Source organism: Coturnix japonica, chromosome 15, assembly GCF_054131305.1.
Source record: "Coturnix japonica strain WE chromosome 15, WE-NBRP24, whole genome shotgun sequence".
NCBI lineage: Eukaryota > Metazoa > Chordata > Aves > Galliformes > Phasianidae > Coturnix > Coturnix japonica.
The window spans coordinates 8,154,403-8,168,348 of record NC_140677.1 but is presented as its reverse complement, the minus strand read 5'-3'; the positions used below and the strand labels follow the sequence as shown (position 1 = coordinate 8,168,348).

The following is a 13,946-nucleotide window of genomic DNA, read 5'->3' as shown; positions in this document are numbered from 1 at the left end:
CAAACAGAACAGATAAGACTAAAAACTTGACATCCAAAATACACTGCAGACAGGATTGGTTTGGACTATCCCACAGTGCTATTACATGGCACCTTGTCCTGACTGGGTTATCTATTGAAAAGTCCTTTCTAAGTAAGTAACATTAAAACCTTTTCTAACAAATGGATTCCCTGACACCTGCAGTCAGAGGTGCAATTTTACTTCTGAGCCTACAAAGCAGAGACAGACAGAGAAAGAAATGGGTGAGAGTGTACAAATGTCAGACGAAGAAGAGTTGCTGAATCACGCATCAAAGCACGTGTAGGAGCAAGGGCTGTGCTGGTTCCTTTAAATATACAGGGTACATCTCAACCGTGTTGAATCCAGCCCTGCATTCTGGGACAAAGCAGACTTAAAGCAGGCTGAAGACAAAGACTAAAAAGAGCAATAGTAAAGCTTTTTGAGAGGAGGCTGCAACTGAAAGGAGATTTAAGATTAAATCAAAGAACGTCACATTTAGTATTCAGAACACTCCGACTGAATTCTTACTGCCTGGGCTATAAATGGAATCTTACCGTGGGTTGGAATGTGAAAGCGGGCTCATTTCTTTCTGATAGTGATGCTCCTGACTGACGGGCTATGGAAAACATAAAATAACAGTGAGAAAATAACTTTGCAAATATTCTTTCAGTACGTTCAGAAGTATGTAAGAGAGCCTTTATAAGGATACGCATTTGCGGCTTCTGATATTGGAATTTTATGTTCTTTCATCTTATCTGCAAAATTTAAAAGGGATATTCAGATCCTAACTGTGCCAAGGTATAACTTAACAGATGATTCTTATCTGGGTGGAAATACATATGAATGAAGGAGTCGACCACGCAGTCATTTCTCTGCTGTGAGTGTGGGGACAGGGCCAGGACACAGAGAGGGAAGGGTGAAATCTCTAAATCTTACCCAGCAATTGTAACAATGTGCCCTTGGTGATTTACATTAAATTATTTGGATTACGCATTAAAACAGCTATTTGCCAGAAATGCTGAAACTCATAAACTAATATGAAAAATATAAAGATACACTTTGTCTCAAAATATATGTAATGTTTGCAGATAAGACCCCAACACATCATCCAGTGCATCAGGACAGCTCTAAAGATACCACTGAAGCAAATGCGGAAACAAGTGAGAATACAAGCATACATTAAAAGTACTTGTCCAAGTTAGTTCCTGTGATGTTAAATACTGAATATTATGAAAGGAACTGCATCTTTATCGAAATTAATTAAAAAGAGAATGTTCTCATTGTTTGAGGAAGTGGGGAGAGATGTTATGCTTGGGATGAATGACATTCTAATTACTGCCAAATATAAGTCGCTGCCTGGTCATGGACGGTGCAATTCCCAAGTGATGGCTGGTGGAAGACTGTGGATGAGACAGAAGGTAAATTAGTCAGTCTATGAACCAAAATATCTGTCTAAATAATTTTTAGTCTCATTTCATAGTAAAGAATAGTCTGCCTCAGTTTTGCAATTTGACTTGATGTGAATAGATCCCTCCAGGGGCTGTCAAACTGAGCTCTCAGCTGGAATAATTCCGGGTTTAAATTTCACTCCTCCTGTCTGTCACACTTCAGTTCTGTCAGACCATTTCTGTGTTAAGTGTTTTCTTTTCTGAATCATCACAATGGAGGGCAGAAGACCTTCCCAAAATTAAGTGAGAACCTTGAAATTTCAAGTGGTTTCTCGTTCAAAACCTATTTAATGACTTTGTATTTAGGCAGTTGCTTGAAGAATGTTTTAGTGTTCTGTGTGTGCTCTGTACTTGAAAGACACATCTAAGTGGTGAGCATATTCGGGAGCCTAAGAGCAGAGCATTACACCGCTGTCAGCTTTTAGGATCCATCAATTAGCAATCTGAGGGTACCCTCATAGATTGGAGTGGGCTGCCCAGGGAGTGGTGGAGTCACCGTGCCTGGAGGTGCACAAGGACCGTGGAGATGTGGCACTGAGGGATGCGGGCAGTGCTTTGGTGGGGGTGGTTTGATGGTGGACTGGATGGTATTTGTGTTTTTTGCCAACCTTAATGATGCTGTGATTCTATGATTCAGTCTCCTTTGCGTTTCTGACTGAGAATAAGGGAGCACAGGCAAGAAGATGTTCTAAACTCTCTTATATGTGATCTTGCTCCAAAATTCTTGTGTTGCACCTAAAGTGGTGTCTGATGTTGTCTGGAAACAGCAACCCAAGAAGCTGAATTTCCCCGTCAGGGCAGGAAGATCTCACTGGATCTCCAGCACAGAGCAATGCATTAAAGCAGAGTTATTTCCTAAGCTTTCCAATAATTCTTGAATAATACACATATGTGTAATACTCTGCAATACACAGAGCTGTCTCGCACGTTGTTGCAAAGCTAACATCGAACTTCATTTATCTTGAAATTTCACAAAGCATTCAGTCAAATTTCAGCTTCTAAAATAGGCAGTTCTACATATATTGATCATTAACGTGGAACTCTGCCCTGTGCCCCACGCACTTTTTGCACGGAGTCGCAGTTCTCCTTTAAAGTAAAATTCATTTCACAAAAAAAGCAGCAGTTTATATTTATAGCTGATAGCTACGCTGGGTAATGTGTAATATTCAAAGCTGTTTTATTTCTTTTTGGCTGTCATGGTTTACAGCAGCTGCTAAACAACTTGCATTTCAACAATTTCTCCTGACAGCATATACTCGGTTCTTGCTAAGCTATCGTAGGTTGTAAAATACAGTTTTAGTATAGCAGTTTGATAGTTTTTTAAGGACATCTGTTCTAACTGCAGCCTGGATCCAGACGATGGATCTTTGTGCCTTTACTTCAGAAGCGTTGCTGAGATTCATTAGTCAGTAATAAGTGAAGATTTTCAGTGACTCTGGGAATCACAGATAGAGGCAAGTGATGGGAAAAAAAAACTCACTAAAATGTGTTTGACTTATAAAATATTACCCTGATGTGTCTGTTCACTGGTTAACTGCGCTGCCTCACAAAGCGTCCTATGTATTTCAAAATGAAAGAGACACAAAAATCTGCCTTCTGGTGGTGCTGTTGCCATAGATTCAAACAAGGTATGAAAAGGTTCTATAAGATGAATGAAAATTTAGAATAAAAAGTACTTCTTATTATTATCTTGGAAGAGCACAGGGCAAAGCAGTAGATAATACTGATTTAAATAATCAGAAAGATACTACCTGGAAACACATGGAATCTTGAAAGGTTAATCATTACAAGAATTTCAAACTGTCCCTAATTTCTCAAGCTCTGATATGAGGATTACTTCTCTTTCTTTCCTGTGCAGCTAAAATCATTTGACAAAGCAACGGTAGGTGGCTGCAGATACATATAAACTCTTCCCCAGTCTGTGTGTTGGATTTTGGAGGGATTGATCATCTGCAAATTCTCTCAACTCAGCCTGAATGATGGCAGTAGCAAAGATGAGGGGACATAAAAGCAGAAGACTGAAATCCAGCAGGAACAACATTCAGAGATGCTCTAATTGCTCTGGATAGGCTGTATTTCGATCTCTCCATGATTCAGTCTATCTCTGCACAGAATAACACATTTACTGCATGCGTGAATGCTAAGTGTGGGGATTCACTAAAACAGCTACATGAAATTAGCAGACATTTCTAGATTTCTAAGCCAACAGAACACTACAGCTACCCAAATTACAATTTAAATGACTAACCTGTTCTATCTAAACACTTCTTAAAACTGATTTTTTTTGCCTGAAAGCATCCAGAAACTATGAAGGCAGTGAGATCCAAGAGCTCTCTTGGCAATCACCTTGTGCTTCCTTAAGTGCTGGAGCAGTACCTTTCATTTTAAAAAATCATTTAGAATAAAATAGAATTTCCCAGGGTGGAAGAGACCCATAAGGTCCATCAATTTCTCCATGTAGGACCACCACAAAATCATACCAAAGAACTGAGAGTGCTACCCAGACTACAGAGCTCTGTCTGGGCCCTGTAGGTCCCCAGAGATAATTTGCAGCTAACATTTCACAGCATTTACCTTACAAGAACTCAGACTGGGGCATGCAGCAGTGCTTACTCTCCTAACACTGGAGCCGCCTGTGAGAGCTGTGGGCTTTACTTAAGACACATTCATTATTTATTATTGTTTCACCTGTAATAAAGTAAGAGCTATGTTGCTGTGATATAAATGGAGTGTGAGGTTATCTGGTTTTACAGCAGCTCCTGCAAAATATCTTGCTATAGTTGCTGGAATGCTATGCTGTGATTTCATACATTCAATACTCTTCAGTGGACTGTAACCAATAGTCTCCTTATAACAGCACTCTGTCACATAGTGCAGCTGTGAGATTTCGTAGCACCTTGGGCCAGGACAAGTAATGATACAAGGTGTAAAATACAGAAGGATCACACGCTAAGTGCTCTGAACTACTGCAGCTTTTGACTCTACTCTCCTGCTTCAGTCCTTTAAGCAGTTCAGTAATGAGACTTTATCATTGTAAGAAGCAATTATTCTCCATTACTCACACTAGAACGCAATTGCTGACTGGTATATATGGGTTTCATTCATTCTGAAGATATTTTTAAGTACTATATCACACATCTGCAGGTTGTCAGCTGCTATTGACAAGCTGTACAGCCTATGTGATTATTCAGGATTTGAAGAATGAATACATGCCAGGGCTGCTCTGAAAGTAATGCCTCCTATTTTATTATGCTGACCCAGAATGTCAGAAGTAGATGTTAATGATATGGCAGCAGAGGCTGAACCTTCCTACTAATATTCTCTTAAATTTTGTTGTTTTGACAGATGGCAACAGACAAGCAGCCTGACAGAACAGCATCTGACATGGAAGCACATATGAAGCAAAGGTATGTCATTGAATTCCTCCATCAGGAACAAATGGCACCCACTAGTATTCTTCAAATGATGGGTGTGAACACAGTGAAAACTGGATTGTATTGGCATAATTTTTCCTAGCAATGATGCCATCATAGCAGCTATAAAAAAGTGGGTCACCTCTGCACAGATGTTTATGAGTGCAGCATGCAGGCTCTTGTTCATTGCTGGTAAAAATGCATAGAATGCATAGCTAATGGTGGTGACTATGCTGAAAAATAGAGTTTTGAAATTGAGATTTTATATGGGGATTGCTAGGTCACAACCTGAACCACTGACTGAACACCAGGTGAGAAGACATGGCTAATCCAGAGAGTACAGGTGCAAGCAATGCCCCCTGAGCCACCAGAAGGGGTAGACCCAGGGCTCACTCTTATTTAAGGGTTAGCAGCAAAGGGAACAGTGTTTCTTTTTAGAGGTGTTGCCCTTCTTGATTCTTTACCAGCCTTTGGACCAGGTAAGCTGCTTTTTCCTTGTATTGCTTTCTAAACTAAATCCTGATTAATAACTTTATAACTGGGCTCCTGTCCTGGTAGAAGGCCCTATCACACCTTCTATTGGTGCGTGGGCTTTGATTTAACAAATAGCACTGTTGTGCTCTTTGTATCTGTTGTAGCTTCCATGGAGATGAGTAGGAGGTATTTGTTTTCATAGTGGTCAAAAAGCTGCTGCTGCAAGTATGTTTTGGTTGTGTGTTTTACTTAATGAATTCTAAAAAAAAATCTGGTAAAGATACCTCAGATTTTGAGACTACTCAAAGAAACATTAATATTTGAGACCCCTGAAATAATAATTAAAAAAACCCTTAGAATTTTAGGGAAAATACTGTAGATTTAGACTTACTGGTGGGAAACAAGAATTCCAGGTTGTTGTATCATCACTGCTTGTGCTTATGTTCACATTACAATTGTCTATTTCTGATGCACTCAACCCATGTGAGATTTCTGTATCCTTCAGTTCTTCGTTTTGTTGCCTCTTCATGCTGGCCAGCATCTGCAGTTCGGATGCACTCAGTCTACCTGACTGGTAGTTCTTCCAGTCATACTCCTATGAAACAAAATAGACAAGTCAACAATATGGACAGGGTCATGGGGCAGAATGTACCAATTAAATGAATGTCTTTGGGGAATCTTGAAGTTGTATTGCTAGAAGGGAGTCAAAACATTTACTAGGATAGATTAGTTAACACATTCTTGCTCAGCAATGAAGATTGTGCATGTATCCTTACAGGAAGGAAGGTACAGCTGTTACTGACCCCGGTTGGGTTCAGGTTATTTGGTGAAGTTGCTGTTCAAGTGTAATAAAAACATGATTATTATTGTTATTATTCAAACAAGCTTCTAGAAGTTTAAGCAATTTTAGCTGCTGGATTTCCAAACGTTTGATATAGGTCTTGAAATAAACTTAATCATACAGTTATCATAGTATCATAAACACTATCAACATAACAGTTATTTGTAAAGCACAGCATAGAATTTATCTGGAAAGCTACGTGTCAGCACTAAATTTTAAAGACTACTGTAGTAATTTGCTAGTGTATACATATTAAAAAGTAATGACAGTAGGTGGCATTTATTTTATGCTCAGCAGTTGAATTGCTCAGTGCATGAGCTCCATGATTAGCACAGCTGTTACCCCCTTTTTTTACCTCTGGTTTTGGAGCTCTAAACTTCATTCCCGAGTCCTGTGGCACTACCACCATTTTAATTCCACAATAATACCTGGTGTTTTTTCTAGACTTTTCTACATGCAAGTGAGTAGTTTAGCTACTATTATTTATTTGCTTTACTATGTCTTGAGCTCACTACATTCTATGTGGAAAGTCTGCTTTGCTTTGGCACATTAGCATTCTGCTAGATCTACAGCTGCTAAAATTGTCATTGATCTTATTGAAGGTGCTGATTTCTGGGTAATTTTCCTATGCAGAAACCTCCTGTAATTCATTTATTTGATTACAATAAGAGAAGCTTTTCCTTATTTTTCTTACCTCATATGAATCTATTGGCATGCAGTCCTTAAAACAAAGGAATGAACTAGCATCAAGTGGAATAAATGTGCTAGGAACTGACAGGGTGTTTAGTTCATCCTCTTTATTAGGAAGACGAAACATTCTCTGACTCTGATCTTGTCTCTTATGCCAATGAAGAAAGGTTCACAGATCTTTAGATTATCTTTTTTACAGAAAAACTCATAACACTTGATTGCCTTCTTGGCTTCATCCAGATGGTCAGTCTGTTTGACTTTCTTGTAATGGTCTCACTCTTGAAGTACCACACTCAGAAGGAAGAACTGTTGTGAAAGCTTTCAATCTATAATGTTCTCTACAACAATCTCCTTGTATTATAAAAGAATAGCCGGGACTACATGTGAGCTTCTTCACACTTTTCCTAATCTTGGATGGTTTTTTTTTTTAAGAGAGAATTTGAGATGACGTTTACTTTGATGTGTAGAATAAACTTCTGATGTAAGAAGTAATTTTTTGTGATACTTGTAAATTTGTCTAAAATGAATATTTAATTTAGTAATTAAAAGCTTATCTTGTCTTTTTGTGCATCTTCCCCTTATGATAAAATACATTTTTTATTAAACCCTTAAATTCTCTGGTAGATTGACAGAACCTGTTTAAATTTATATATATTTTTCATATATGATATTTGTGTTCTTATAGGCTCAAATGATTTATTCAAGATTGATTAATGTAGTTACACGTGCAGAAAGTTTAATTACCAGCTATCTACATGGTTGAATATTACCCAGAGGGCTGTACTTCTTTCTTAATTAAAAATATTTGAACTTAATAATAGAGAACTCTACTAAAACATGAATAAAACATTGCAAGCAACTAGGTCCTTAAAATGTATCAAGCAGTTAGCAAACTGATTGCACTAAGGGTTGGTTAAGCATTTTTTACTTTACCAGTCCTCTGCTTGAATAGATTAGAAGAGACTACTTCTATGTGAACTCTCACTCCAATACCCATTTGTACACAACTATTATCTTGTACTTAATTCTTAAAACAAACAACAGTGTTCTAAAATGGAAATAAATAGGATCGTGCCCGCAGCCAATGAGATTCTCCAGTGCTGCTTCACTGTAGTTAGTGCTATTTTTCATTGATGTCTTGGGCTTCTCTGACTAGTTTTGTTCACATCCTAAATGATGAAAAATAGTAACTCAGTAACTTCATCCAGTAGGATGAAGAGTGTACCTTGTGCTTCCATGGCTGCTCTTATCCAGAAGTTCACAACATTGCCTTAAGGTCTCAGAAGTACTTCTTACTTTTGCATATTTATAGTATTTGATTCCTACTTTTCTGTTTCCTTCGCAAAGAAATCCTCAACACTCTTAATGGAAAATCATGTTCTGTTCTTACAAAATCTGCTAAGCTACTTGTGGAGTGTAAGAGGAGATTCTTAGAATCCTCAGACGATGAAGAGATACATAAACCACAACTCTTACACCAGACACCAGTACAGGAATGACTGAATTCATTAAAACACTGAAGTATCATTGGCATGGCATTATCTGCATGTTAATACTAGAGGTAGACTGAGAACTTGAACGTATGCTTTTCTAGATGCTCATCTTCAACTTGGTGCCCAGCTTGGATTGCTCTTGTTGGAATGGGCTGCCCAGGGAGTTGTGCAGTCACCTTCCCTGGAGGTTTTCAGGAGATGTATAGGTGTGACACCAAGGAACATCACTAAGTGAGCAGGGTAGGGTGGTACTCAAAATGACTCCTGTCTTTCTAACACTTAATTTCCAAAATGCAAGTTGCTGAGTTGCATCTATTGCTATCTATGAACCTCTGTGGTTTCTGACAGTATCAACTTATATGCAACAAAAAGTAGAAAAACAACCTTCAACAGACTGAGCTTGGTAGGCGCTTATGATGAAGCTGGAGTGTATCTGGATGAAAGATGTACTGTTTCTCATTTCAGGCAGTTGGTTATATCTATTATAGCTTCTCTAAACAATCAAATAACTTAATTTCAAAGTAAAAACCACTTACACGAGTCTGTGTTGTCAGATGTAAATTTTCTCTCGAGACTTTCTTGAGGGGGTTTTTGCTGACTGATAACTTTATGTGACCAGAAACTCTCTCAGGTTTTTCAGTTTTTTCAGACATGCTTGGAATGACTTTAAAGAATTCAGTTTTACTTCCAGTTGGAGAAAGAGAAAGAATAGGCTTCAGGGTTGTCTGAGAGCTGATGAGTTCTGTCTTTTGCACAGTGGAACTCTGTGGTTCTGACACCATGCTTTCCTCGAGGCTTTGTTTGCTGCATCCCTTATTTTTCCAGTATTCATTTCTCTGTGATATCCTCTTTAATGTGTTGTCTTTAAAAGCTGCTGAATCAGATGTTCCTTGTCTGCTGCAGCTGATCTCAAGGTTCTCAGTACTCTGGATAAAGTCACTGTTGTCATCCTAAATTCAGGAAACAAAGTAAGAGTGATTTCCCCTCACCATCACACAATATGGTCTTGCATAAAATATTTGACCTTAAGATTTCAAAGTGTCTCTTCAATTTCTACTGCTTAATTTCAAACTTAAAAAGATTCTGAGAACCATCTGCTTTTCCTGGCAACTACCCTGAGTACCCTACAAGCACTTCTACATCTTAAGAGAACCACAGGATAGAGAGGGAGACAGGATTATGCTTCTCAAAACTTTAGCCCAGGTTTAGCATTTAGTAGCCTCTTAAACCGATGTGTTTGGAATTATGATTATTCTATAACAGTTTTACAAACTGAGTAAAAAGTCCACAATAACAGTAACTTCCCATTGAATCAGTAGCATTCTGCATTTTCACATTGCATCTACAACTTAAGAATACAAGGAATAATTGAGATCACCTGACCTATCTGTGGATGTTATCTGAGTGTCAGTGAAGAACTCTGGTTAGTTTATAAACCTTACATTCACACTCATAACTGTCTCTGCAAAGCCTCCCATAAATCAGGTGTGATGTCCACCCATGCTGCATCTCAGCAACTAACAGCAAATGCAGACATATGGGAAATAACAAGGAAGCAAGTCTAGTGTTTCTTTCATGGAAGAAGGTATGAGAGAGGCCTTATCTTCACATCATGCATCTCTGTATCAGATGCTACCTGTCCATATGTAAGATACTGTGTACTATCTCAGTACATTACACTTTTAATTGCCTAAGGATGGAAAGTTTCTTCACTGGAGGCTTCACAGCCAAAAGAGAGTCTGGCAGCAGTGGGCCTTGTGGGTACATTAGCACAGTCACCGGGAAGAGATTTTATCCTTCAGTGATTGACCCTCATAATTGAATAATAGTATTTAACTATTTCAGTGACTCGCTGCTAAATGAATAAGGGAATTTATGAATGCCTGCTGTCATCAGCTTGCTTACGGAAACATCTCCTTCCCAAAAGTTGTGTGAAGTGTAATTCTAGCACAGTTATTGTGCATATCCCACAGCCTCCAGTGCATGCAGCATCGAGTCAATATGCGCTTATTTGAAATTTATCCTGGTGCAAAACCAATGGCCCATCTCTTGTATTTTACAACGATTTTACGTTTTCCATGGATTATATTGCTTTTCCACAGATTTAATCAAAAAGTACATAATTCTCCTTTGCAGCTCCACTAACTTCAAATGTACGCTGTGATGAATCTGGGATTTGGCCTCTTTAAATGTAAGCTTAGAACTAATGACAGAGCGATGCAAAACACAAGAAAAGCATTTCAAAAATGACTTTAATCAAGAACTAAGTTTCACTTCTATTTCAGGGGTAACAAAATGTATGTTTGTATGCAATTGTTTTAGTTGTGATTGGAGGTATGTCTTGTTTAGTCTGAGAGCACGAATCCATTATGTTATACAGAAACACAATGCAGCTGGAGTTCAGAAAAAGCTCTAATATATTTAAAGGTAATGAAGGACAATTGTAGTATCAAGTACCTGTAACAATGTAGTTTACTTCAGCATGAAAATTAACATGCTTTGTTAAATAAAAAAAATCACTGCAAGACTAAACTTAGGCAAGTAAATGTTTTGTTCTCTAAGCAAAAGAAATTAGGGAATATCTTATCATTTGGCCAAAGAATTTTAGTAATTTTGCATGCATACCTTAAATTGTTATATAAGCAGCTACTATTAAGTCAATGGTCTTATGTTTGGCTATCATGGCTTTTCCAGGCTGCTATTTCCCCATATTTTTCAGTGCCCAAAATAAAAGTGTTGTCAGCAATTTGAATATTAAATAAGTATTCAGAATATCAGCATAATGCTATCCAGCTTTATAGCAAAAAGCAATGAAACACAGCTGTGCAGGGAAGAGGACGAACATGGACAAAACAGGTTTGCTGAGTAATTTGTTGGTTCAGTGAGTTCTTCAAGATGGTAGAATGGCCTAACCATGAATTGTTAACATAGCAGTCAAAAAATCAGCATGCTGTAGGTCTATTTGCTGCAACTATGATCTTTTCACAGAATCACAGAATCACAGAATTACCCGGGTTGGAAGGGACCTCAAGGATCATGTAGTTCCAACCCCCCTGCCTAGCAGGGCCACCAAACATACACCTTTACTAGATCAGGTTGCCCAGGGCCCCGTCCAACCTGGTCTTGAACACCTCCAAGGATGGGGCATCCACAACCTCACTGGGCAGCCTGTTCCAGGACCTAACCACCCTTCTAGTAAAGAACTTTCCCCTAACATCCAACCTAAGTCTTCCCTCCTTCAACTTAAAACCATTTCCCCTAGTCCTGCTATTATCAGCCCTTTCGAAGAGTTTACTCCCCTCCTGGGAGTAAGTTCCCTTCAGGTATTGAAAGGCTGCAATGAGGTCACCTCGCAACCTTCTCTTCTCCAGGCTGAACAAGCCCAACTCCCTCAGCCTGTCCTCATAGGGGAGGTGCTCCAGCCCCCTGATCATCTTTGTGGCCCTCCTCTGGACCCTTTCCAAAATCTCCATATCTTTTTTGTACTGAGGGCTCCACACCTGGACACAGTACAACAGATGGGGCCTCACAAGAGCAGAGTAGAGAGGGACGATCACCTCCCTATCCCTGCTGACCACCCCTCTCCTGATGGAGCCCAGGATCCCGTTTGCTTTCCGGGCTGCCAGAGCGCACTGCTGGCTCATGTTAAGTTTCTCATCTATCAGGACCCCTAGGTCTTTTTCAGCCGAGCTGCTCTCAAGGACAACTCCTCCCAGCCTGTACAGGTGCCTGGGGTTCTTCCAGCCCAAGTGCAAAACCTTGCACTTTGCCGTGTTGAACCTCATTAGGTTCACCCGAGCCCAGCTTTCCAGCCTGTCAAGGTCCCTCTGAATGGCATCTGTTCCCTCCACCGTATCGACTGCACCACTCAGCTTGGTGTCATCAGCAAACTTGCTGAGGGTGCACTCCATTCCCTCATCGATGTCATTAATAAAGATGTTAAAGAGCACCGGTCCCAAGACAGACCCTTGAGGGACGCCGCTCGTTACCGGCCTCCACCTGGACATAGAGCCATTGACCACCACCCTCTGTCTGCGGCCTTTCAACCAATTGCTTATCCATCTAGTTGTCCACCCATCAAATCCACCTCCCTCCAATTTGGAGATGAGGATGTGATGGGGGACCATGTCAAAGGCCTTGCTCAGGTCCAGGTAAATGACATCGGTCGCCTTCCCTTCATCCACCAACGCCGTCACTCCATCATAGAAGGCCACAAGATTAGTTAAGCATGACCTTCCCCTGGTGAAGCCATGCTGGCTGTCTCGGATCACGTGCTTGTTCTTTATGTGATCAAGCATGTTGTCCAGGAGGATCTGTTCCATAATCTTCCCAGGCACAGAGGTGAGACTCACCGGCCTGTAGTTACCCGGGTCGTCCCTGCTCCCCTTCTTGTAAATGGGAGTGACGTGACCCTTCCTCCAATCATCCGGGACCTCACCTGACAGCCACGACTTCTCAAATATGATGGAGAGCGGCTCAGCAACCACCTCAGCCAGCTCCTTCAGGACCCTGGGATGCACGCCATCTGGCCCCATAGACTTATACTCATTCAGTCTAAGGAGGCACTCTCGGACTTGCTCTACCCTTACAGTGGGGTTATCTTTTGTTTTCATGTAATGTATCTCCAGATGCAATATTGACTCTATGTAATGCAGTTTGCATCTAAAGACTGTGAATGAAACAGTCCATGCCCTGTTCTACCTCTGGCACGTGGTCCAAGGAAGTTTTAAGTTTATATAGTAGTGCAAATCTTTGTAGGCAAGATAGGACTCTTTCAGTCTGTCTTGCATCAGCCTTATAAATGGTCATTAATGTTGTGCCACAGTGTTCCTACCGTGCTGTCAAGACAGGAGTGTTTGATCATGGCTTTTATCTCTCTACACTTGGCACTGAATCTCTGGGGCAGGATGACAGTATGGCAGGACATTACAGATAACATGCAATGATGTGAGATTTATAGCTCCTTGTGAGGAACAATAGATCTTTTAGCAGAATTGGGTAATGTAAAGACCCAAGAACACCACACAACGCTTCACATTTGTCACCGGGCCTTGTCTATCCATCAAGGACCTCATGCTTTCCTGCATTACTGGTGATGTTATACAGCATGTGGACTCTTTCATATCCCAGGACAGTAATCTTCCTGTGATGGATGATGGCATCTGTTAATGTCTGAATGGAAACACAATGAGTGCTTTGAATTGTTCGGATTTTTAAATGGGAGGGAAGCCCAACAAGGACACAGTTCTTTGGCAACTCTGTTTTCCAGCAAATGAATCCACCAGCAGTACAATCAACCCAACAGTGTGACAGCCACCTGGTGACAGCCCCAGTCTGGTCTGCTGCAGCATTAACAGACTGCCAGATGAACTGAGGCCTGGAGCTTTTAGTGGGGCGTGTCATGAAAATAAGCCACTGATTGTTGTACATGAAGATAACTGACAAAGAAATTATCTGAAATCGAAGCAGTTCTGTATCTTCAGTATGTTATTACATATATAACACTGTTCATGAATTACTAGCCTGACTAAGACTGATTTAACTCTGAAATTCTGGAACCTTGTTTAAAATAACAAAACCTTACAGG

At 40.1% G+C, this 13,946-nt stretch overlaps 2 protein-coding genes across 11 annotated transcripts in view; one reads left to right on the top strand and one right to left on the bottom strand.

Moving 5' to 3' along the window:
• CFAP20DC (CFAP20 domain containing) overlaps positions 1-13,946 on the bottom strand; it is a 58,920-nt gene that overhangs the window by 15,192 nt on the left and 29,782 nt on the right. For 6 of the 10 annotated variants that reach the window (XM_015874916.3, XM_085516732.1, XM_015874918.3 and 3 more), the window contains 3 exons: positions 8,896-9,309; positions 5,727-5,930; positions 555-616 (listed from right to left, as the gene is read on the bottom strand). In XM_015874916.3, coding sequence (XP_015730402.2) covers positions 555-616; positions 5,727-5,930; positions 8,896-9,309 — 680 coding nt within the window. Of the gene's footprint in view, positions 1-554; positions 1,401-5,726; positions 5,931-8,895; positions 9,310-13,946 lie in introns of those variants that run through there. The other 4 variants (XM_085516734.1, XM_015874922.3, XM_015874923.3 and 1 more) reach the window with 3 other exon arrangements.
• KCTD6 (potassium channel tetramerization domain containing 6) overlaps positions 1-13,946 on the top strand; it is a 93,928-nt gene that overhangs the window by 70,053 nt on the left and 9,929 nt on the right. The window contains exon 5 of the mRNA XM_085516760.1: positions 4,794-4,855. Within this exon, the coding sequence (XP_085372886.1) occupies positions 4,794-4,848 (55 nt within the window). The 3' untranslated portion in view covers positions 4,849-4,855. The remainder of the gene's footprint in view (positions 1-4,793; positions 4,856-13,946) is intronic.